Source organism: Acanthochromis polyacanthus, chromosome 9 (genome assembly GCF_021347895.1).
Source record: "Acanthochromis polyacanthus isolate Apoly-LR-REF ecotype Palm Island chromosome 9, KAUST_Apoly_ChrSc, whole genome shotgun sequence".
NCBI classification, from domain to species: domain Eukaryota; kingdom Metazoa; phylum Chordata; class Actinopteri; family Pomacentridae; genus Acanthochromis; species Acanthochromis polyacanthus.
Window position 1 is genome coordinate 11,890,299 of NC_067121.1, and position 26,528 is coordinate 11,916,826.

General features: G+C 40.2%; 1 protein-coding gene across 1 annotated transcript; it reads right to left on the reverse strand.

Annotated features, from left to right (window-relative positions):
• nfatc4 (nuclear factor of activated T cells 4) lies at positions 1-25,667 on the reverse strand. Its single transcript, XM_022203510.2, has 13 exons — positions 25,008-25,667; positions 19,303-19,469; positions 15,562-16,074; positions 15,326-15,486; positions 10,289-10,451; positions 9,974-10,074; positions 8,679-8,780; positions 7,501-7,688; positions 7,248-7,388; positions 4,271-4,326; positions 4,055-4,181; positions 1,688-2,389; positions 1-292 (listed from the first exon to the last, which is right to left on the reverse strand). The coding sequence occupies exons 1-13, from the start codon at positions 25,198-25,200 to the stop codon at positions 222-224; spliced, it is 2,685 nt and encodes an 894-aa protein (XP_022059202.1). The 5' UTR covers positions 25,201-25,667; the 3' UTR covers positions 1-221.
• Between the last annotated feature and the right edge of the window lie 861 nt (positions 25,668-26,528).

Genomic DNA, 26,528 nt, shown 5'->3' on the forward strand with positions numbered 1-26,528 from the left:
CAGTTTCTTGTATAATTTATATTGAAAACATGTTAAAAACATTAGTTTCCCTTTATAAAACAGTTACCTGTGGTCATAATTAAAACAGTGTCCTTGTAACCAGAGTCCCCTCCCATCCCTCTGTCAATATTACATGTAACTGCTGCAGCGGCACATCTTAATACCAAGTACATAAGGAAATTAAAATTCTGCTGGAGATCAAACGGGGGACCTCCAGCTGCTCAGTTGGGCTGGTTGTCCATCTGTGAGCCTGACTGGTACGACTGGATGTCCTCTCCGATGAACTCCGACACTTTGGAAGGAAGAAGAGGAGAGATTCACAATCAAGCTACTTCAGTCTGTTTATACACATCATAGACACAGGTTATGCATTGCTATAATTAAAGAAAATCAACCTGTATGTAAAACCTAAAGATAAAGTTGCACTTGTTTATTTGGAAAGCCTCCATTTATGCAAATCTTGCTATGATGACCTGATGTTGATAATAAAGTAACACTTTTGCAGTAAATAAGTAGAAATCTTAATAAAATTTGTAGGAAAGACAATAAATCACAAGGAAAATGGGTAGTAATACTACATTGTCCTTAAAACATATATTTTTGTGTGGTCTTCTTCTGTGATTCTGACTTAAAGGTAGGGATAGATGTTAGGAAATAACTCTGTAAGATGTCTTATGCTTGCATGCACTGCTTTAAAAATACTTGTCTGAAAAATGCAAATTAATCAGTGAAGACTGGGAACATTCAAAAGCTGCAGCAGGTGTTGCAACAACTACAAGGTCATCTCATATTGTTGCTGATATTAGTTTGTCGCCAAATTTCTGTCAGTATACATGTCATCTGATAAGAAACATGAAATAGCAAGACATCTTAAAAGCAATATCTCTGTTTTCAAACTGATAATTGTTTTATTAACTATATCTTCCAGTTTTCCAGAAACAAATTTAAGACATATCTATCAAAAACATGCCTTAATGTAATACGTTAATGAAAAAAGTAGAATATAGGCCAGTAGATATTTTAGATTCTATATATGTGTTGGCTTGAAGAATCTACTATTATGCTTTTATGCTACAGGCAAGCACAGATTATAGTTATCATCACTTTAAGCAAAAAAACTAAAATCAAATAACACATCAAAAATATTACACACATGAAGATCAGGACTTTTTTAATCACTTGGTCACTCAGACTTCTCTCTCACCCAACACTCATTGAAATCTGGATTTTCTTGCTCTATTAAGTGGCAAAGTCAGTGAAAAAGATATATCCAAATTACAGGATTAAACCTGTTGATTCTCTGGACGTTCAAAGACTAAACCAGTGACAGAGCGTCTTGTAATTTGAAAGGGTTAAACTGCTGAACTGTGATCAACTGAGCAGGTAATAAGAATGCAAAAATGTAATTTCTTAAGTGATGAAGATCAGTTGCACTGGCATTAATCACAAGGAAAGCTGCAACCTGAGGCAACAGTAAACTATAGATAGCAACACAAAAAGCAAAGCTGTAGTTTTAAAAAGCCCCTTTATAAATCTGTAACATCTTTCTATACATTTAATCTTCCATTCACACACAAAAATTGAACACTGTAAAAATTACCCATTTTAATTTGCTGTCTTTTAAAATCTCCTTTACATGTTGCAGTGCAAATCAATGCATAAATTAATATTAGGAGACATATCTCACCTTCTTCAAAGGTAATGTGGTGAATAGAAGCAGAGGTGCTAAACTCCAGAGGACACTCCTGGATCTTGGCCTCCCTCTCTCCCCCATGTCCCGTCCCCAGCACCCTCCCTTGGGGTTCCCAGCCCTCGTAGTGGGAGTAGGCTGCAGGGCAGACGTCCTGATAGGAGCTGGGGTTGGACGGAGGGGAGGGACACATCTCCGGAGGGTAGGTAGAGTACTGCGGGTAGGGGGAGGTGGGGATGGGAGGCAGGGGGGAGGTGGAGATGGGACTCCCAGCAGGGAAGGGGCTGAGAGAGGAGGAGTGGGAGGGCGAGGGTGAAGAGGAGAGGTAGGGTGAGTCTAGCCAGGGGGATGGGGAGGGAGATGGAGGCTGAGGGCCGCGGGGGTACAAGGGCGGAAGGAGCTCGGTGAAGCCCAGCTCCAGGTTCTCGAAGCTGGGGTGACGCTCAGACAGGGCGGCCCTGGACCCACCGGGCTCCTCCACGGCGGCGTCGGGTTTGGAGCAGAACTCCTCGTGGTAGCTCATGGAGGGGCAGGGGGGCGAGTAGGTGGAGGGGTAGGGGGGCAGGTGGAAGCCCAGACTTCGGTCTTCATGGTAACCCCGGTCCATCCTGGGTGCACCCCCCGGCCGACAAGCCGTCCCCCCGTCCACAGGAAGCACGGAGGGTCTGGACAGCAGCGGGTCCTCCTCTTTGAACATCACTGGGAGCACAAACAGAAATCACATCTTGGAATTAATCAAGAACCGTAATGTTGCTAAATATATTATATTATGATATTATAATATCTATATGTTTTTTCCCCCCAGGAGTGTAAAGTTGACCAGATTTGTTATTATGGAGCAGCTCGTCATTATTCAGTTCAATGGAGAGATTAATTTCTGCTGCATCAAATATAGTGGAGAATTTTTAGAACATATTCAGTGAACAGCATCATTTTTCAGAGCTGTTATTTACTGTGTAATTTGCAAATGTAACTTTATTTGATCTCCGTATTCGGATGACCTGTTGATGTTGATGAGAAAGAGACGTATTGTGGTTCAAAACTTTCACAGTTCAGTTTGGCCTCAACATTGTGGAGCTGTTGCAAACTGAATTTGTTGATGTCTTTTCATGTGGAAATTTTAAAAAAAATAGCCAGAGATCAATGTGGTTTTGAAATATTTCAGAATCTTAATAATCACATTGTAAATAAAAATCACAAGAAACTGGAATACGTCCGCACAATCAAACCTAATTTCAGCAATATGTTAGTTTGGGTAAAATAAAACTGCATTTGCTCAGTTATCAGTTTAAAAATGGATATATTATATTATGAAAGGTTGATTTTTAGTGCTCTGTGCTGGACTGAAAACAACTCAGAAACTACAATGATCAGAAATGAACTCATACAGCAGTTATCTAAAAATACATGTATTTATATCTTGATAGACATAATTTGCGATATTTTATTTGTTCGTCTTGGCAGTTGCAGGTTTGTTTGTTTTTTTTTTTTTTTTTTTAGCTTTTTTTGAAATATTTACTGTGTAAAGCTTAATGTATTTGTGATTTTTTTGAGTGGCAATGTGTTTTTTGGAAGAGAAGAAATAGAGATAAAGATGTATATACAGTAAGTAAGTTATGTTTATATCAAACTGAGTGTGTTTTATGGGTCAGCCTAAATCTCGAATTGAATATTTAGCATATTTTTATTTAGAATAGAATAGCCTTTATTATCATTGTACAGAAAATAAAATATAAATGAAATTGGTGGGAGCATCTTCACACAGTGCGCAAAAAACAAATATGCAACAAGCATTAACTGATAAAAATAATAAATATAGAGAACAAGAACAGTCCACATGTACACACACTTACACACAAAAAAATTGTCCAAAAGTATCCTAAGGGGGATACTCCTTTGAGTTTATAAACCTTATATATAATGATACATATGATATTCTAGTGTCATTATCTTTTTGAACTGACTCCTGGTAAACCTGAATTAACTTTAAAATGCATCAGTTTGGCTCTAATTTGACTCTCGATACCTAATATTTTGTGGTCTTCAGCAATGTCCCGTCCATAGCTCCATCTGATTGGTTACCCACAGGAGTAACAGTTAATCAATACAAAGAAAAGGATAAATGTTGAAAGTTAAACAAGTAAAACATAAATTAACAAATGCATTTCAGCAACAGTGGAGTAGTGGTTAGCACTTTTGCCTTGCAGCAAGAAAATTCCTGGTTCAAATCCCAGCCTGGGATCTTTCTGCATGGAGTTTGCATGTTCTGCACCAAAATGTTAATATCAGGGATGATTGTAATCTTCATCTTAAAAACACAAACTGAAGTAACCCCAGCAGTCAGAGGTGAAGGTGGGCACTCACCAGGTAGATACTTGAAGCAGTGAGTGCTGCTGCGTTTCCTCTTCCCGTTAGAGACATAAAGACTGACGGACACAGGCCGACTGACGGACAGATCGCTGTATGCTGGAACCCTCACACATAGCAGACACTGAAATGGACCGTCACACAGGGAATTACAGAGTCGAACATCAACAAACGCTTCAGTTTATCTGCTGAACACAAGAGTCGGAACATTACCTCGTTGCTGTTATCGCGGTCGACGTGAGCCTCCTCCTCCCACTGCAGTTTACCATCTGATCGGAAAGACCACAACGTATGAATAAGGTCAACAACAGTATACTTTGGTTGTGTTCATTCATAACATTGACACTATTATTCACCAGATTTAACCCTCTGAACCTCAAGCAGGAGCTGCAGAGTAGCTTGGTGGATAGCACTGTCGCCTTGCAGCTAGAAGATCCCTGGTTCACGGGGTTTTCTCTGGGTTCTCTGGCTTCCTCCCACAGTCCAAAAACATGCTGAGGTTAATTGATGATTCTAAATTGTCCGTAAGTGTGAATATGAGTGTGACTGTTTGTCTCTGTGTAGCTCCGTGATTGACTGGTGACCGGTCCAGGGTGTCCCCTGTCTTCACCCTAAGTCAGCTGGGATAGACTCCAGCACCCCCACGACCCCAATGAGGATTAAATGATGTTTAAATAATGGATGGATGGACGAACCGCAAGCAGTTTCAGATTATTTTTTGTCCCTTTTCACATTTTTACTCACTGTTTGAGTCCTGCACCTCTATGGAAACAGCACAACCATGACTGGCGGTAGAGAGAACTGAAAAATGTCTTTTATGCTGTATAGTAAAGTTATAATACCATAAATCATAAAACAAGAAAGTTCAATTATTTCATCAAGATGTGCCTTCAGGTGTTGTCAATATTGTAAAAAAGGAGGGGGAGGTTTTACATAGTAAACATTTCTATATTTTCACACTATTCTGCACGTCAACTCTAGGAATGCATTTCAATTCCACAATTCTACAGTTTCCTTTAGCAGACGCTTTTATCCAAAGCGACGTATATCTGAGAGTAGATCCAGCACAAGCAAAGATCTAGTCTGGAGAAAACAACTTGGATAAGATCCATGAAGCAAGTGTGATAATAGGACCATTGTGCTTTTTAGAAAGAAATTTCCCCATGTTGAATATATCTCACAACAGCTTGTTCCTCTGTGTTCAGTTTTTAACCATGCTGCTATTATTGTATTGATTTATTGCTCTGTGAAAATACCGCCTGTAGTTCACCCGATTGCTCACAGAATGTTTGACTTTTGATCACAGCTGAATGAGTCATGTATTAATTTCAAACTGTGTCAAAAAGAGCAGTTTTCTTAACAGGATCTCATGCAAACGGTTTATCCTTGACAAATCCTTGTGTTGAGAGTAGAATAGTAGAATAAAGTGACTTTTAAGTGACCTATAATCAGTGAGTTTTTCTGACAAAACTATATTGCCACACATGATGTTTATAGGTATTGAAAATCTAATTACTCTTCCAGTTTTAAAGGTTTCCCTCTACTACAAATGGTGTAATTTCTGTAAGTTTACAAAGATAATATGCCTTTTGAGCCTATGGGTTTTAGGGTTTAACAGGGTTATCTTAGAGAGGTTTAATACTGACAAAATATAAGCAACAATTTATGAAATGGATGCTGGCATGTGATTCTTAAGAAGCACCAGACTTTTAACCACAAAAACAAGGCTATGAAATCTGTTTATTTTGTCTAAATTAACCAGAATAAGCCAGTTATTCTGTCGATCCTGCACTTCCAAAAAAAGAGATCGTCTATCCCACTTCATTATGCACTGCTGCTCCTTCCATAATCTGCCACTGACATTACATTTCTTGCTTTTTTACGTAAACTCAGTCATGTGAATGTTACAAATAGACAGATCGACTTTTTTCTTTGATGTTTTGTTTTTGGCTGAAACACTGCATGTCAGACAAAACTGTACTAAATATCTGTATGACTGCTTACCTCTTCAGTTCTCCTGGTAGGTGACCACTGGCTTCTACGGTTTGTTCAGATGTGAAGCAAGTCGCTGATTACCATAAACGAATGCCTGTATCATATGGATCTCTATCTCATAATCATTATTTATGAGCTACAAATGGTTGAAAATTTCAGTTCTGTTAATTAATTAAATTACTTGCAAAAAGACTTGATTTTACTGCCACTATTTCTACTGTTTTCTGGTCAAAGTTTTAACTTAATTTCGTTTCTGTACTTTCTCATTACATAGCACGAATCACAATGACACAGTGCACTGTGAAAAGTAGTGAACAGCTGATAGTCACAACAATATGTACCATCATGCATTGCATCAAAGGAGAATGTCAGACAAACAGGAGAGCATACTGAGGATTTGTGGCATTTCCACAGATTTCTCACGAATGTTTTTATAGTATTAATTTGTATTTTCTATATATCTCTTCTACATGTGTAGCTTGTCGAAATGACAACAGGCACAAGACAAATCCAGTGAATGTTAGAATTAAAAACTAGAAAAGCACTCGGAGAGCGCAGACGTCCGCCAGGCCATCTGTCTGTCTGTCTGTTTGTCTGTTAACAGCATAACTCAAAAAGTTATGGACGGATTTTCACCAAATTTTTACAGAATGCCCGGAAGAGCAAAAGTACTAATTGTACAATTGAGAGATGGCCTGGCGGCCATCACCTCCAAAATCTAATCGATTGTTACTTTTGGTCTTCTGGGCATTCTGTAAAAATTTGGTGAAAATCTGTCCATGACTTTTTGAGTTATGCTGTTAACAGACAAACAGACAGACAAACAAACTCCGATGATTACATAACCTCCTGGCGGAGGTAATAATAATTCATATTAAATAGATAATTTGCATTAATATGTTTAATGGAAGCAGAACGATGTATCACAAAAACAGAAAAAAAACATATTTTTACGTATTACTTTTGAAAAATACACTTAGTATAATATGAATTTATCCCCAAAATACCAGTCAGTTCACTACTATAGCCAGCATTGATCTAATACATTTTAACTGAGCGACAACTGTGATGCAATTAACAGTGCCAAGAATAAAGCAGTGTTGAGAAGTGTCTACTATACAGCATCCTCTCTATAGGGTATAGGTGGATGATTTCAGACACAGTCTTATTGGCTGTTTCTTCTCTGGACATTTACCTGTTCCTCTCTCCATGAAAAGAACTCTGGATATTGGCAGGAAGTTGGTGCCACTCAGCAGAAGCTCCTCTCCTCCTTCCACAGAGCAGGACGTAAGGCTGACGGACTCAATGACAGGAAGCTCCTGAGCCGATCGCTGAGCTGCAGCAGGGCAGAAAGGCAAATATAAAATAACCTCCAGTGCTATCAGAATAAAGCTAATTCAGAGCCAGTATGTGCTGAATTGGAAAAAGTAGATAAAACAGCCACTCACAGCATTCGATGGGCAGAGAGGCGACCTGCAGCGCCAGGACCCGTCCAGGTGGGCCTATAGGGGGCGTCAGAGGGAGGTGAGTCCGAAACACCAAACGGACTCGAGTGTTTTTCCTCCCGACGTCCGTTTCTCCCTTCCTCAGCTCGATGTCCGAGTTCCTCAGTTTCAGAATCCCAGCGCAGTCGATGCTGGAAAACACAAAATATTCCTTGTTTCATAAATTAGAGCAGCAGATTGGTTTTTGCTCAACAGATTTCTGCAGCAAACTGCTTCATATTTTAGTAATGCTGTTCAATAACGTGCTCACTGGCACTTTAGTAGCCATTTCTTCACGCTGGTGTAACATCAGTGCATTTAAACATGTGGAATACAGCTATTTTGTCAGGCCTGCTACTGCAGGCTCTGGATAGGGCCCCTCCTTCCCCCCACCTTTTTAGGTGTGCTTGGCACAGAGGCTGCGGCAGCAGGTGATTACTATCAGCAATCAGAAATCAGCAGAAGCGCGAGCAGGTGGATCGGAACCAATCAGGATTCTACTCTACTATAATATAACCAGATGCCACTTATCACTCTATGCTGGACCGTGAGTGTTTTCACTCATTTGGTTTTGCCCAGCACGCCAGCTTCGCTCATTGCTTGTATTCTAGTTCAGGTTAGAATTTTTGCCTTTGTATTTCACAGATTAGTATTCTTATTCCACAGGTTATCTGAGCTTCTCTGTGTGTGTGCAGTCACTCTTTCATTTTTGCGTAACACTTTGGTCTAGGCGTTCCTGTTACTGCTACCTGTATTTGTGCTCCGTATTTCTTAGATTGTATAGTTCACTTTCCTGCCAAGGTTATACCTGCTGTGGGTTAGTTAACTTGCTCAGTTAATTTCTCTTGTATAGTCCGCCAGCCTCTAGAGGCACTACTGAGCATTCCGAACTTGTTTACATCAGTAATCTGATTCTTCTTCTGGTTCAGTCTTGTAGTTCTTGTAACTATTTACCTTGTAAATAAACTGCTGGTTCTGTATCTGCTCGTCTGGTGTCTTTCCTGAGCCTCACAGGAACCGTAGCATTTGTACGTTTAAAAGACTCTATTTTCTCTAAATATACAAGAATCTGTGTAATATCACTATTTTCTGCACAGAGAAAAACAGACATGCAGAGGAAATGTTTCCTCTTTCTTACTCACAGGGCCGTCATGTTGTTCTCAGGGTTCAGAGGGATGTCGAGTATTTTGGTTCCAGCCTGAACGCTCTCATGACTGGCCGTGCCGACCATCTTCCCCGTCACCCTGAAAGACCAGAAATAAGCAAATTTCAGCATTTATGCTCAATTCCAGCCCTGTAACAATGAATCTGTCAAAGATTTCTTAAAGACCAAATTAACTAAGTAGCGTATGAAGCACTCATTTGACACAGCTTAATGACTACAGCTTCTAAAATGCAAAGATTTGCTGGTTTGCATGGTTTATATATTTTTGACTTTATGGACATGATGTCATCTTGTTGACTCGTCTGTGTTTCTGTCATCGTCTGATGGAGAAACGGAAAGGCAGCAATCATAACCCTGCATTTCCATACATATATTTAAACAAATGTGCTTTTTCATATTACTTCATATTTCATTGTGCGTCAGTATCTCCGTGGCTTATTGATTACCACTGTCACAGCGTGTTCTTCTGTTCTGAATCTGCGAGATGTCAATTTGAAAGTGTTTTTAGTAATAAAAAAATGCGTTGCATGAACAGTTTAGAAGATTCACTGAATGTTTGAGGATTCTGTGTCTACAGCTATGAAACTGTATTCTCTTTTAAGACTTTCATGTAATTTATCTTTGAATAATATTTGAATGGTTTTTAAATGTCTATCATGTTCATTGCCAGTATTCTTGAGCCTGTATTGGTGTCATCATGTATTTTTGGCTTATCATTTCTTGATTGTGTTTCTACATTTTGTGGAGAAGGGGCTCTAAATCTGTTCTATCGTGTTTTTATTGCTGCATAACGCCTTTCCCCTTTTGCTGTGACCTATGTCTCTTATTATGATGTGAATGGTGACCAAAGTTGGACTTTCTGAGGATCAATAAAGTTATTTTATCTTATCTTATTAAAATCACATGCAACACATGCAAAGAAAATGCCGCTGCTGATGTTCCCAAATATCATAAAGATGCCCTAAAAAGCAAGTCTTTGAGTAGCATCTCACCACATATTAAAGCAGATGTCAGCTGTTCATTTCAGAATGAATGTACCGCTTCACACTGAATGATTCCATATTTTCTGCTCCCATTCAGAGAAAAGCTACACTGACAATAACTGGGGCAAGAAATTTCCTGGACCAACAGCAGAAGCAGCTGGTGGTTACGTTACGCAACGGTTAAACCACAGCGGTCAGATGATGTGTCCCATGAGTCCCCTGAACATTTGTGTGATAAAAGATGCATGGTTAGTTTGCCCCTAAACAGAAACACGCTGCGGCTCAGTACCTGTGAATCTGATAGAAGGGATGAGGTCTGATCGATCGGTCGTCAGCTGTTCCGACGAAAACCTGAAGCGACAGCGGCTTTCTCTCGGTGTATCCACACAGCTGCAGGGAGACACAGTATGAGTGGTGAAACCAAACTGTGACGAGACCCATGCATCCTCACGATCAGGTGAACTCAGTCTCAACAAAACTGCTGCTTAAACTGAGACTACATTCAATGTAAAACACCTTCAGAGGTGTTAAAGTAGCATCGATACGTGCAACACCTCTAATAATGCAAACAACTTGTTTCAGCATCTGCAGGTTTGTGCTTCACCTTGACAACAGGATGTCCGGTTGGAGCAGCTTTCACGGCCCCTCGGCTGCCCTCCGTCTCGTAGTGGGCTCTGTGGTGAGGACGGGGCTGCACCTCAATGCGCAGCTCGTACTGGTCAAACTGGGACGGCAACGGCCAGTCTAGAGGTGGCAGCGCGTTGGACCTGAAGAGTGTGAAATCACAGTTTTAGCTGTAGTGAAGGTGGACAAGCTGGGAGCCCAAATGGGGATCATGTTGGGTTTTATTTAGTAATCAAGATCAAAAACTGATATGTGGAACTGACACACAGATGCAGGTAAAATGACAATCTAAGTGTCAAAATTTTACAGAGCAGAAATTCCAACATGAAACTTAGTGGAACAAATTGTTTCCTTATGTTTCACACACGTTTAATTAAAAGAGAACTGTTCCACGACCAAATTTTTGTTATTCACTTTTTTCTTGTAACCCTCTGAACTCAAGCAGGGGCTGCATAGTGGATTGGTGGATAGCACTGCTGACCTGCAGCTAGAAGATCCCCGGTTCGTGTCACAAAGAGATCCCGGTAAGGCCAGGATCTTTCGGCATTGAGTTTGCATGTTCTCTCTGTGCATGTGTGGGTTTTCTCCAGGTACTTCGCTTCCTCCCACAGTCCAAAAACATGCTGAGGTTAATTGATAACTCTAAATTGTCTGTAGTTGTGAATGTGAGTGTGATTGTTTGTCTCTATGTGCAGCCCTGTGATAGACTGGTGACCTGTCCAGGGTGTATCCTGCCTTTGCCCGAAGTCAGCTGGGATAGGCTCCAGCCCCTGGCGACCCTAATGAGGATTAAGAGGTGTATAGATGATGGATTGATGGACGTTTTCTTTTTGGCTTTTAGGCAGTACAAAACACAAAATGCATGATGTACACTACCGTTCAAAAGTTTGGGGTCACCCAGGGAATTTCATGTTTTCCATGAAAAGTCACACTTTTATTCATGTGCTAACATAACTGCACAAGCGTTTTCCAATCATCAATTAGCTTTTCAATACGATTAGCTAAAACAATGTAGCATTAGAACACAGGAGTGATGGTTGCTGGACATGGGCCTCTGTATCCCTATGTAGATATTCCATTAAAAATCCAGCTAGAATAGTCATTTACCACATTGACAATGTCTAGACTGTATTTCTGATTAATTTAAGGTTATCTTCAGTGAAAAAAATGCTTTTCCTTCAAAAATAAGGACATTTCTAAGAAACCCCAAACTTTTGAATCGTAGTGTGCACAAAAATAGAAAGTAAAAAATCCGGACAGTTAAAAGCTGCTATAACACTGACAGAGATGAAAAGTACAGCACTGATAGGAGAGTTAAAACATATAAACAAACAAATGAAAGAAAACAAAAAACACAGATGCATCAGCGAGTTACAAAATGTGCTGGTGACAGCTTTATAAACATAGATGTCATTTAACGTACAAGCACAATGCAAGGTGGGTTAAGAGGAGGATCAGCCATTTATCTAAGAAGTTATTCCATATATTCAAGAAAGTATTTTCTCTGTTTGCCAATTTGCATTGTCATCTTTGCAGAATTCCAGGTTTTTATGCTAAATTCCCGCTCTGTAAAGACGAACGCTGCCTCCTTTAACAAAGACCACACAGAAATGAAGTCATGTATGAAGCACTAATCTGAAAAAGGATGCTAATCACTGCCTCTGAAATGCAAAAAAAAAATGCTGTTTGTTTTTGGATTGTAGGGTTTATATTTTGTAACAATACTGTCACATTTTTGAGTAGCACAAACTCTTACATGAAACTTTGTTATATTGCCTTTATTTCCTTGTGTTTTACATATGTTTAATTAAAAGAGAGCTTTTCCACATTTATCCTTCAGTAAATGATTGACTGTTATTTGAAACCTACAACCAATCAGATCGTGCTGTGGACACGCAACAGAATGGAGAGAGACAGTTGCATCAGTGGCATATATTAGAATTAATGTATTTTTATCAGCAATTGGTAAAAGAAAACAATACCAACAATTGAAAAGTTGAGAATCAGCCAAGCGGATAATCAGTTGATCTCTGACAACAATATGTGAGTCCAAATAAGTACATAATATATAATTTACACATGATGTTGAGAGCAGACCTTTAAGGATTTAGTCTTTCGGATGAGTTAGTTTCGTCCAGTTACTCCAATATTACAACCTGCCACTGTTCAGAGTAGTTTTACAGTGTTTGAGTAGAGTTGTAGATGAGCTGGTGTGCTCGAGCTGCAGCTAGTGGGGAGCGGTGGTTGGAGAAAGAGGCGGTTACTTCATAGATCTGCACATTCCCGAAAATCAGCATGTAGACTCAGATCTAAGCCATTTTAAGGCAGGTATGCATTATTTTTTACGAAAAAAAACCCCCAAAAACTAAATGGGTCAATTTGATGCACAAACATGAGTTTTTAGGAGTTGAATCAGTGACCAGAGAGTGACTTTGAAGCCAGATTGGTTGAAATAGTGACCTACATGTGACAGCAGAAGAAATTTGCATGTTTGCATGGTAGATGATGACAGAAGCTTGATGTACTTGAATTTTAACGAAGGAAGAATTGCTTTTCTGTTGCAGAGCAGGTTTGTACAAATTTAGATGTTGCAGCTGATATGATATCCATGAAACTACTCGGAATCTTAAGTTATGCGAAGGCTAGATTTTGACATTGAGGCTAAAATTTGGCACAGAAACGTTCGATTTCAAAATTTTAGATTTTACCCCAATTTCCTGAAACCGCTCAACTTCAGCAGAGAACCACAACTACTGGAGAGCAACTGTCACCAACAAATGAGTGGCATGAAGAAAAAATGTAAAAAACATCATGACTAAATCATAGAAAAATATCTGTCACATGTACTCGTTACTGACAGGTTTCAATGTCAATACAACTTTGATAGTTGCAAGTGTTTTGCACCAGTGTTTCCTTTTCCACTTCTGGCCTTGTTTTTTTTTTTTTTTTTTGTTAAATCTTATTTTTATTGCCAGCATCTTAACTTACTCTGTTCCCTTATATAGGTCCTTCTCAAAAAATTAGCACATTGTGATAAAGTTCAGTATTTTCTGTAATGTACTGATAAACATTAGACTTTCATATATGTTAGATTCATTACACACAACTGAAGTAGTTCAAGCCTTTTGTTGTTTTAATATTGATGATATTGGCCAAAAAGTAAAGAAAAACCAAAAATCCCTATCTCAAAAAATTAGCATATTATGAAAAGGTACTCTAAACGAGCTATCAACCTAATCATCTGAATCAACGAGTTAACTTTAAACACCTGCAAAAGATTCCTGAGGCCTTTAAAAACTCCCAGCCTGGTTCATTACTCAAAACCGCAATCATGGGTAAGACTGCCGACCTGACTGCTGTCCAGAAGGCCATCATTGACACCCTCAAGCAAGAGGGTAAGACACAGAAAGAAATTTCTGAGCGAATAGGCTGTTCCCAGAGTGCTGTATCAAGGCACCTCAGTGGGAAGTCTGTGGGAAGGAAAAAGTGTGGCAGAAAACGCTGCACAACTAAGAGGTGACCGGACCCTGAGGAAGATTGTGGAGAAGGGCCGATTCCAGACCTTGGGGGACCTGCGGAAGCAGTGGACTGAGTCTGGAGTAGAAACATCCAGAGCCACCGTGCACAGGCGTGTGCAGGAAATGGGCTACAGGTACCGCATTCCCCAGGTCAAGCCACTTTTGAACCAGAAACAGCAGCAGAAGCGCCTGACCTGGGCTACAGAGAAGCAGCACTGGACTGTTGCTCAGTGGTCCAAAGTACTTTTTTCGGATGAAAGCAAATTTTGCATGTCATTCGGAAATCAAGGTGGCAGAGTCTGGAGGAAGACTGGGGAGAAGGAAATGCCAAAATTCCTGAAGTCCAGTGTCAAGTACCCACAATCAGTGATGGTCTGGGGTGCCATGTCAGCTGCTGGTGGTGGTCCACTGTGTTTTATCAAGGGCAGGGTCAATGCAGCTGGCTATCAGGAGATTTTGGAGCACTTCATGCTTGCATCTGCTGAAAAGCTTTATGGAGATGAAGATTTCATTTTTCAGCACGACCTGGCACCTGCTCACAGTGCCAAAACCACTGGTAAATGGTTTACTGACCATGGTATTGCTGTGCTCAATTGGCCTGCCAACTCTCCTGACCTGAACCCCATAGAGAATCTGTGGGATATTGTGAAGAGGAAGTTGAGAGTCACCAGACCCACCACTGTGGATGAGCTTAAGGCAGCTATCGAAGCATCCTGGGCCTCCATAACACCTCAGCAGTGCCACAGGCTGATTGCCTCCATGCCACGCCGCATTGAAGCAGTCATTTCTGCAAAAGGATTCCCGACCAAGTATTGAGTGCATAAGTGAACATCATTATTTGAAGGTTGACGTTTTTTGTATTAAAAACACTTTTCTTTTATTGGTCGGATGGAATATGCTAATTTTTTTGAGATAGGGATTTTTGGCTTTTCTTTACTTTTTGGCCAATATCATCAATATTAAAACAATAAAAGGCTTGAACTACTTCAGTTGTGTGTAATGAATCTAACATATATGAAAGTCTAATGTTTATCAGTACATTACAGAAAATACTGAACTTTATCACAATATGCTAATTTTTTGAGAAGGACCTGTAGGTCAGTAGGTCAGTTCTATCAGGATGGTTTGCAAATGGTCAGCAGAGCAGATTTTCACATCAAAGTTCACCAAAGTTGAACTTTATCCACAAACACAGAAAGCGAAAACTCTGAGAATTAAATGTATTTGAGTTGGAAATTTCTGTGTTTTAAATGCTGATATGATCCACCTCTTGATTTCACGTCCATATTTGCACTTTGAAAAAACTTTCATCACTTTCATGTTTAGTTTTCTAAAAAAATTAAATTTAAAAAACAGCGTAAACATTCATTTTTAGAAGAGTCGTGGAGACACTGTAATGTAATGTGTGCTTTTCTGTTATTTTGTAGTTTGAGTAAAACTTTTAACTTGTGATTTTTCCTTGCTTTAACATTATCTATACGTGTTTGTGGTGTCCTTGCCTGAACAGAGGGCTGTGGGCGCTGGCTCTGGTTCTGCCCCAGGCCAGAGCTGGGGGCACAGAGAGGTAGTCCATGCCCAGCGAGGGGGGCTCCCTCCTGGGCTGCTGGGTCTCTGGCAGCTGGCCTGGAGCCTGCTCCTGATCCACTTCCCTGGGAGACAACTGGGGCACAAAATTTGACCACCTCAGCACGATGTAGATATTTTAATCGTCTCATAAAAACACCACAATGTTTACCTGTTCCAGTGACGTCTTCCTGGTTTTCTGTGGGATGCTGAGCTCACAGCTGCTGGGCGGAGCTTGTGACTGAGGATTGGACTCTCCTCCCTCCAGGTTGCAGCCCTGAAGCTCCTCTGAGTAGCTGCCCCTCCGTGAAGTACAAGGAGATGCCAGTGGGGAGTTTCTACGCTTCTTACCTCCAGGGGAAGTCGGCCTGGAGGATGGCGAGAGCCCGAAATTAATGGCGGCCTCGTTTAGCTCCTCCTCCTCAACCAGCAGGGAGTCGCAGCTGGAGGCGGGGCTTAGCCAGCCCCGGGAGGAAGGGCTGGAGGCAGGGCTGGGGCTAAGGGAGCCGGGGCATCTGTCGCGGTAGGAGAAGGGGTCCAGTAGGGGGAGGTAGAGGCGCTCCCGGTCCCACCCGCCACTGCTGCTCATGTCCCAGTAGCTGGAAATGGTCGGAGCGGAGTCGTCCTCAGGAGAGATTGTTGTGATCTGGATGCTGGGACACTCGACCACACGAGACTCTGAAACCTGAAGATGAAAGAAAGCAAGGGACCCTTCAGTTGCATAGATTAGTCACAGAAAATGACAAACATCCAACAAATAATTCAAGAAATTTATCAAGAAAGAATGTCAAATATTCCCAAATGTATATATTTGTTGCATTTCACTAGAATCTTTTAGAATTTCACCAGTATGTATGTCACACACTGAAAACAGCAGCTGTTGAGCCCAAAAAAGAAAGTTAAGGCCTACAAACGAAACGTATCACAACTTATAGACCTATTATTGCTTATTTTATTTTATTTTATTATTTTTATTATTTTATTATTGCTCATCTACCACAGTGAACATTTAGCTCCCTTTATATTTTGTCAACAAAACGTGACATTTGTATGGCAATGTAACTGCGAAAAGTAACTGTTTTAAGAACTCTTTGTGCATGTATGACATTGACTTTCAGTTCTTAATGGAAGAAACCACAAATTTCAGCAGACAACTTTAACAACATCCAAAAAGCTTGCTGCATTTAGGTCTTCTAGGTTTTTTTAAAAAAAATTTAACTTATTAAAGCACTCTAACACGTTCCACATCAGTGGAATTGCTGTTATGTGGAAAATGCATGAAACTTGATGTTTTAACCCTTTAAGCTTCAGTCAATTCCAGCCATTTTCAGTACAAAAAAATCGCTAATATTCTATTTTTAAATAAAAAAAATTACGAAAAATACAGGGAATATTGTACGCGCATCCCGAGGTGCATTTCCTTGAAAACGACCGATTCGTGGATTTTATACCGACTTCAGGACATGTTTTGGACAAAATAGTTTACTGGCTTGTGTCGTCTGGATGTAAAAGGTTGGATTATGGCCGTTTTTTGTGGAATATTTTCATCTGTGTGTAATAATGAACCCGGAAATGTGAGTTGCGCTGTGTACGTTGAAGCCGTGTATAGAGAACGGATGGATGAATATTCGTTTTGTTGGACAAATGTGTTTATATTACCCGCTGTGGTAAACGCATCTGAAAGTGGTTTATACCGGCGGATTCATGAGAATCTAAGCTTTCCATCGGCGTATAGTGTTTGTATAATCACGTTTGCAGCTGTCGGACATTCTTGAAATTCCTATGCAAATTAGTAGGTGTACCGCCGGCGGTACACTGAAGTTTAAGGGTTAATAAGATATGGAGAAGCCCCAAACAGACCGTTAGGGAGTTAGTTAGTTACTCTACAGCAGTGCTTTTAATGCAAAAAAATCCCACAAAATCCATTTTTTCAAACATCCAAAAAGAATGCCTAATTTAGATCTTCCAGAGTAATTTTTTAAATTTTAATTAATAAAACTACTATTACACGTTTCTGCAACTGTCTTACAAACATTACAAACCTAGTAAACAAGCATCTGAATGCACAAAAAAGCAAAAACATAAGCTGCCTAACTGCATAACAGAACAAATTAGAGCAAGTAAATGTTCACAGTATGGTTGTTACACAATACAAGATATGTTTCTATTGACTGAAACCACTGGCTGCTCGAAAACTAAAAACAATCCACCTGGTAGTCCGATACTTCATGAGTGGAGGTAGCGACCATGTGACATTGCATTGGAACAGGTCTGTGTTCTCAAAATGAAATGTTTAAAGCCTACTTTACCTTTAAATATATGTACACTGTAAGTTTATTAGCTGAGTTTGTACAGGAGTAACTGTCATAATACTGTTTGTAATAATACAAGCCGAAGTTAGTTGGCTAAAACATGCAAAATGGTGCTATAAGCAGCGGTAAGTTATGTTTCATCCACTTGGTGGCAGCAGAAACAAGTCAATATGATTTATGGAACTTTAAATTTAGCAAACATTTACTTCTTTACATGTCCAGCAGTTACAGAGCAGCATGATCCATCATCTGAAGTCATGTACTGGCCACCAGGTGAACTGAAGGCCATGATTCACTCTCTTGTATCTCTGTTTTTGGTCTCCACCACCTCATAAGGGAAATGTCTGCCTCTTTAGCTCGTAAATGCTTCACTACACTCACTGGCTAGTTTCTAACTATATCTGCCTGCTGTGTGGCGCAGAGTAGTTCGTGTTACAGTTGGATTTTAGTGCCTCTTCACCAAAAAGTTGGTTTTATTCAGGCGGGAACTAACCGTGACGTCACCCATTGGTTTCAATGCCGAGAAAATGAAGCCCGGATTTTGCTACTTCCTGGTCGCCATTTCGGATTTTTTGGAGCCAGTGACATAAAAAGCGTCATCAAACAGGCTGGACCGGAGAGCAACTAGGGGCAGGACCAGTCTATGGGCGGGCCAGACTGAGAGCTGAAGACTCTCTTATCCCACCCACATTTTACCGCAGAGGCTTCTGTTGCTGTCAATCATTCCAGACAAGACTGTTTATCAAGTATAGCCACGCCCCCTGGCTTCGCCAACCTTAACGATTTATTTAAAATTCAGTATTGATTTATTTTAAGATCGGCCACCTGATCTCTCATTTTGACCATGAAAACTAACGGGAAAAAAATCCTGAGCTGTAGAAAATCAGTCTATCAAATTTTATTTTTTCCGGTCATGAATTGGGGTCGATGGAGCAAAAGCTTTTTGGAGCCAACCCTAGCGGACGGCGTGATATTGCAAGTTTTTGACACTTCCGGGTGGGCTTCATTTTTGGAGCCAGATGCTACGCCCATCTTTATATACAGTGTATGGTTTTATTTAAATAGACCAAAATAAATTTGCCTCAAGGGGTTTTCCGATCCGTCCAACATATGGCAACTTCTCTTTGGATAAGGAAAAAGCTCTCCAAGAGAAAAGAATGAAGAAACCTCAGTAAATGCTGCAGAGGAGGGATATCTCCACTGATACTGTCGCCTTAGGGCTTGCTCTGGGGGTTCAAGCATATGGGTTCTGTAAAGCGTCTTGAGACAATTTCACCTGTAATTGGAACTATATAAATAAAACTGAATTGAATTGAATTGAATACCTGCTTCAAAACGGATAGTCATGCAATAGATGTGTATACAGAAATGCAACATAGACAATCAATTTGACAAAAATGTTAATGTGACCTACTTAACTGCAGCCTGAAAAGCTAAACAGAGCAGCTATACACTGAGGTGAAACGTCTTTATAGGTCATTATGAGTAACGCACTGTTTTCACTTTGCCATGTGATGTACAAATATCAATTGTAGCTGTTTTTTAACAGAAATTTGATGTTATAGCTCAAACTTCAGGTTATTGTAAACAGGCCATCTTACCTGTACAGATCGAGCAGGCAGGCTCTCGTAGGTGCCGCTGAACTCTCTGATTGGAGCCCTTCGAGGAGGCGGGGAATGCATCCCTGCCCTTTGATTGGATGACGGAGGCGGGCTGGGGATGCTGAAGGAGTGTCCTGCATGAGTGGCAGCCAGGTGGGTGTCCGCAACTGAAAATAAGTAAATAACTGTCAGTGAGGATCTGATTGAGAAAATGAATTGGCAAATGCTTTAAAGCTGTCCTGTTGGTAAAAGGCGGACTTCGCAGCAAAAAAACAAAACAAAAAAACTGTTCATAATCAATTGCTGCTAATGAAGAGTTTATACGCGGTTAATTTTCCTAATCCACACCTTTACTTCCACATGGCAAAAATTTCTCCTTTGGCTGCTTCCACTTTGTACAAACATGATTTCTTTTTATATCACATGTTGTGGGCTTTCAGGGGTCATGTGACCTCCCATTAATCTTTTCTCTTCACCTCACATTGACAGTGCTTTCACATCTGGCACAAGAAAGACTTATTAGATGGCCATCAAAATATTGTAAACACAATTTGTGGCCTATAAAGATTCATTTTTCATCATCAGCGTGCCGCTATCATTTGTTGCACATCAGTTTTCCTTGATTTACTGTAATTGCTGCCATGTGGAAAATGCACACAGTTGAGTTTTTTTTTCTCCACTGAATTCTTTGAAGTCAGTGCAGCTTTTTGTAATTTTAAATTTGTTGAGTGTTGAGGTTTTTTTTGTCTTGCTCCTTATATTGCTATTTGACAGATGACCACATGAATAACAAGAGCAGCACTCAGACAGTGTAGTACTCCGCCAAGGCTGCTCAGTCGTATGATTTCTGATGGATAATTCCCAATAAGTGGATTTGTAGTAGAATCGCAATCATGTGATCTTCAGCAGGCAGCTGACGTAGTGTTCACTTGTTGTCATAGTTACAGAAACGCTGTACCGCTATCTCACAATGATACAGAAATCTTTAACAAATCCGTGGATCCAGACTATAAGCTGCATCACTGCCAAAATCTAATCACTTGGTCCTTGTGTCATTTCCAGTCTTCCCTGAAAATTTCATCTAAATCGATTAGTCCGTCCGTAGTACGGACAATTCAACATCGATCGTCACATAACTTCGCCACATTCCTTGGTGGAGTAAAAATACGAGCAGTGAAAACTAGGACAACACAAGAACACGAAAACCCTCCCAAAAGTTTAAAAGGTACGTTAGCTTTAAAAAACATTTGTCATTGCTAGAAACGATAAAAAGATGATAAATCACTGGACTTTTCTTGGATTACAAATCTGTGATGCGAGTTCCATCAGAATAATTAATCAAATCTAAGCTTAAAATCATGATTATTACATTAAAAATAATTAAATTCTACATGACTCATTAAAAAATGCCAAAGTTAACCATTTGCAGCAACCAGTTTTTGTAAAATACAGAAAAATCTGTTCTCCCCTGTGCACCCATAAAGCATTGACTGACTCAGCTGTGACCAGCAGTCACATGACCAAAATTCAGTGACTTTTCAGGTGAACTGGGCTGAACTGCAGATAGGAGAGAAGCATGGAAACAAATTAGAAAGTAAAATATCACGTGCAGCCCCCAATTTTCCTCCTAATAGTCGTTACCCTTGTGGGTATTTGGAAAAATGTTGTACATGCGAATTCCAGGTTTTTGTATTTGTGTAAAATGAATAAGCAAAGAAATTCTGCTTTAGTTTTTTCCTTTTTATCATTTATAGCATTTTAACGGTGACATACTGCAACAAAACATCTTTTTTGAGTTCTCGCTACTTCTAGGTGTGGTTGAGCTGTTTCCATAGAGGTGCAGGACTTTATACTGCAGTAAAAAATGAGCCCACAGCGAAGAAAAACTTGACAGCAGGAGCAAAAAACACCTATAAACTGCTTGGGGCTCAGATGGTTAAAGTAGGAATTGGTTTTATATTCAGTAATCAGTCCTGGCAACTATTTATTAAATACGCTCTTACACTTTTAACTCCTCTTTTGAACTATTTCACCACATTTTTCCATGTTTTACAGTCATAAATTGTGCAATATGTGGTGAAATGGAAATTCTAACCAAATCATGGCATTTACTTTTGGCCCATTTATCCAAATTTCACACTACCAAGACTCACACACCCAACTCAGCTCGTTTTTTTTTTTTTCACAATCTCTACAAAACGTCTTCAGATTTCGTCAAACAAACGAGGACACAACTCCTCAAGGCCACAGCAGTCATCACAACATTTCCCAGCATGGTTCATTCGGGCCTCGCCTTGGAGCCAAACGGTAGTTACTCTGTAATGAATGAGGCTCCAGCCGTTGCTCTGCAGTGGCGGTGCGCCATGCAGGCAATTTTTTGGGCAACACACAACAGCAACTGCCAACAAATTAAGACTCAGGGTGAAAGAAAAAAAATCTCTTCAAATGTTTCCTGGCAACAAAAAATATTTCCAAGTGATTAAAGCTGCAGTGCTGAGGCAACTCTTCTGTTGGTGGATGTTTTTTTTTTTTCACATTTAGATGTTTGTGCGCAGACCAGCAGAGAGGTTTATGAGCCACGAAAACTTACCTAACACTTAATGACCACAAAAAAGCTGATTTTATGTCTAAAAGATTTAATATACTTTCATGTGTAAACCTGCGTCCTAAACTGAACCCCAAAAAATGTGACGTTTTTCCCTAAACTGTGGGTCAGAGCCCCTACGAGTGAGAAAGGGAAGCATAAAGGGCTACAAAACAAGCTGAAATTTGACTTTTTTAATTCATTCAATTCTTGTTTTTTCCTCTTAATGACATCATATGGCCCTTATGGCTACATATCAAACTGTCTATTGCATACAGATGAGCAAGAAACTATATTATTGCCTAGAGTTATCGAATGCAATCAGTTGTTTTCCGGAGCCTAATACGGAAATCTGGCATCCTAAAATATTTCATCCTGTCCTGAAATGAAGCTTTCATAAGGAGTCATCATCATCCAGAGATGTTTAATGCAATTAGAAACCAGAATAAACACAATCAGCCCACAAAATTGTGTTAGCTTCTTACATTTTTTCCACTCTTTGTTCCTTTTTTCCCTTGAAAATTTATGGATAATTTTACATTCAACAAATTTTACAAGATATTCGCATTCTTCTGGAAGTCTTAACATGTTTAATTTACTGACTTACCTAAATTTTCCTCTATGTTTTGCTTATTTTCTCATAATTAACGTAGAGTTTCACCACTTTTTGCATTTTAAAGCTGCTTGTGCACAGAAAGGAGGAGTTTATTACTATAAAAAGCACCAAAACACTTATTGAACATAATCAGTTGCTGTTTTCCTTTTTACAGCATCATATGCACTTAAAATCTACTCTATTAGTTAATCCTTTGTCCTGAGGTGAACCTCACACAAGAAGTGATGATTAGATCTTCCCAACCAAGATTTGGGACTTGAAAGAGTGTCCTCATAAGAATATTATTAAAATCATAAATATGTAGTATTTCTGCAGCACCAAGCACTGCTTACTCTTCAGATGCTGCTCAAATTGTTCCTTTTTTCTCTAAATAATCAGATTATTAGAGATTTTTCCCTCTCTGCACCTCTTTAGAAATCTGTAAGAAAAAAAATCACTAAATGAAAAATTATGGTAAAGAAAGTAAAGCCTTTTCTCACTTTCCTTTGTTCCTTGAAATTAATAAGGAAGTTAGCACATCAAGTTCTTCTCCTAAAACTGTTTATGATACAAATCACTTAGACGGATGAGTCAGATTTATGGGAAGTTTCATATAAAGTCTAACAGACCAAAAATACTTCTGATTCTGGGAGTTTAATGACGAACAAAATGTGATTTTTAGGTCAGTGGTTCCCAAGCTGTGGTCAGAGAATACACAAGGGGTCACAAAATGGATCCAAGTGGTCATTACATGAGGATTAAAGCATTTATGCCACACAGAATTGTTTCTTTTATCAGACTATTCTACTAATATTTATTTTATTGTAAAACTAAACTAAATCTAACTCATCTCTCTACTGTGGTGAAGACAGTTGGTGGATTCGATTAACTTGAAAATACATTTTGTCCCTTTAATCTGGCATTCTAATGTCACTTTAGTTCCTCATTTCAAGAGTGTCAAAATTAGGTTTACCTTCAGAATAGTGCATCTGATGTCACAACATCCAAGTTTCTTCAACTCTTTCTGCTGCAACTCAACCACTGTTTGCTTCAACTCAAGATTACAGTCAAGAAATAAGTCTAATTAGATTAGTCTAATGGCAAAATCATGTTTTACATTTTGTTGAGGCAAATAATTAAGTTGGAAAAATTAAAAAAAAAACTTCAAGTTGACTTTCTTTAAAATTAAGTTGCTGCAGTGCTTATTCAAGAGGAATCAAACAATTAAACAATAAACACGTAGCTCAAAATAGCTGTGTTAATTTATTTTTCAATGCAATTAGTAAAAACTATCTTTAAAAGAATAACTAATAAAGAATAAACCACCACTGTTTTCATACATACACTCAAAAATCCTATTTTTCCTACTAGATGTTTATAGTGAATATTTGCACATTTTTACTGTACTTTTAAAAATGACTGATTATGTGAATGCACTGAAATGATTGCTGATTAATTCTATTGTACATTGTTAAATGACAACAAAGGAATTCTATTCAGTTCTACTTTATAAACTTAACTCAATTACCAATTCAATTTGTTTAAGTTGATCCTACAATTCTCTTTTATCAGTGTTTCACATCAAGACTGAAGTCATAAAATTAGTGGAAGCCATGACACTGCAGTAAATAGAAGTTTAAAATCAATCTCAAAGTAAAATTCCTGGTTTTTGTGTAAAAACAGAACTATAAACTGAACTCTGGGTTCTTGTCAAATGATTGGTCTACAGATTTTACATTTGGGGAAAGATGGATCTTTGCTGGTGGATCTTTTTCAGCAGGTACCCTGAGTTTGATAAATCCCCTAATTCGCCTTCACATTTTAGTTTAATTTGGAATCAGAGGTAGCAAGTTGAAGCTTTTTCTTGTATTCAGGAGCCAAAGAAGTTGGGTTACACTGGCATGTTGCATGAATAGATGTATGGAAATATAAGACTGACGCCAAGGGTCAGCCTTTGTGGGAGTTTGTGTGCCGAAATATAAAAAATAAAACTTATCATCTCAAGCAAATTGAAGAAACGCTCTCTTTTTCCTCCTGCAGTTCACGTTCAGGCCTTGGGTGTGGTGATACAACTGTATGCCAGTGTGGGCGGGAAACAAATAAGTGCATGTGAGGATGTGAGGTGTGCATGTGTGTGAGAGAGAGTGGAGGTTAAAAATGAGGGAGATGAAGGGGTGAGTGAAAGAGGGAGGCAGTGAGGGAGGGAGGTGTGTATGTGTTCAGTACACAGAGGTTGAGGTTCCTCCCCAGATGGCAGCTGTTAACTTCACTCACACGCACAGCTGATTGGAAACACATTGAGTCTGGGGCTGCACGCACACATGCACAAACACACAAATGCACTCGGGATACAGTGAGATATGCACGCAAACGCAAAACAAACACAACTGAAAAATGTGCAGAAACAGGCACGCACACTTAACATGAAGGAATCCATCACCAGACGCACACATTACCACACATTATGAACCTATATTGTCATCATGCATCTTTAACACATTCATCCACTCAAATAAGGAGTCTAACCCAGGCTGGTGCTGCCAGAGGAGTCCAGGTGCAGCAAGGCGACCTCGCTCTCCTCTCCGGCCACGGAGCTCTCCGGCTCGACTGTGCGCACCGGGGACGGTCCCTGGCTCTGGCGCGGCGGCGGATCCTCCTCAAACACCAGCTTGAACTCGAACTCGCCCTCCTCCCAGCCCGAGCCCGGCGCGGCCCCCATCGCCCTCCAGCAGGATACAGGGACGCTGATACAATCTTATCGCCCCTGCGTCAGACACGGCGACTTTTGCGTACTGGTGCGTATAAAAAGAGAAACTTTCACGAGGATATTCCCCAAAACTTCCTACTATGCGTGCGTGTCATTGCGCAAATATTCCACATCTTGGGAAGGCTCTGGTCCGGCAACTTTTCCACAGCTTCTTACTCGAGGTTTTTGCAAGTTTCTCAAGACTTGATGCGAATTCACATTCTTTCATTCTCGCTCCATCGCCATCCTTGCAGTTTTCTTCTTCTTCTTCTTCTTCTACTTCTTCTTCTTCTTCTTCTTCTTCTTCTTCTTTCCCGTTTAGGACGCACAGAGAGCAAGGGAGAGAGAAGGGGGGGAGAAAAAAAGTTTATCAAATATTTTTGTCGTCCTTTACCCTTAATTGCCTTTGGGTGGGTTTCCCAGCTCCAGTTGGTCCGTTCCTCCTTCCCCATAGGGCCTCCTGGGTGTCAGTCATGAATCCCCCCTGCCCCAACCTCCATCCTCCCTCCTCTCCTTCCCCCTTTCCTCACTCACTCTGGAGACTTTTTCTGTCTTCTTTTTTTTTACTTCAAAACCCTGCCAGTGTGGCTTTTCTCATCTCAGTTTGCACCATTAGGACAATATTTTCCTGCCGTTATGCCACTGAAATCAGTCTAAAAAAGTGAGCCCTGCATCAGTAACTTTCCACACAGTTAAAGCTAAATAATGTGATTATTATTCCACTCATGAGCAGGACACATGGCAAGCAGCTCACTGTCTCCAAAACCTGCCATTGTGGGCCGGCTGTTCGGCCACCAGTGCTGTGATGTTAACTGTCAGTTAGTGAACATAAGAGGGCCTATTTCCTGTGGCGATGAACACGACAGCTTCCCCCCCTTTTTTGGCTCTTCCCTTTCCTCCCCCTTTCTTCTTCTTGTTCAGTTTTATCCCCCCCAACCCTCAACAAATCGTCCCTCCTTCTGGCCAAGCCTCCCCTCCCTCCTCTTCCTCTCCACCAAAGATCTGTTTCTCATTATCCTCTGTAGTCTGCTCTCTGTCTGAGTCAGGAGACGAAAAACTTAAATAAACACACTCTCTGGCTCGGTCCAGCTCCTTATTCCTCCTCTTTCCCCCCCTCCTCCAATCTGTCTCTCTTCTCTGTCCTCCTTCTTTGCCCTCCTCCAGTTCTCACAATCATTAGGCGTATGTTGTACTGGCGTGGAACTGGGGATTTGTTTCACTCTCCCTGTCATCCTCTTGGGGTTGTGTGGGCAGGCCTTGGATCCTGGACTGATCTCAAGATGTTGCAGTGTGGTCGAGGA

Excerpts from the sequence above, each read along its gene's own strand:
- nfatc4 (XM_022203510.2), bottom strand. The coding sequence starts at position 25,200 with ATGGGGGCCGCGCCGGGCTCGGGCTGGGAGGAGGGCGAGTTCGAGTTC. Across the intron at positions 7,389-7,500 it reads CTCTCTGCCCATCGAATGCT|CTCAGCGATCGGCTCAGGAG; the intron begins GTGAGTGGCTGT and ends GCCCTGCTGCAG. Across the intron at positions 4,327-7,247 it reads TTTCATGGAGAGAGGAACAG|ATGGTAAACTGCAGTGGGAG; the intron begins GTAAATGTCCAG and ends CTTTCCGATCAG.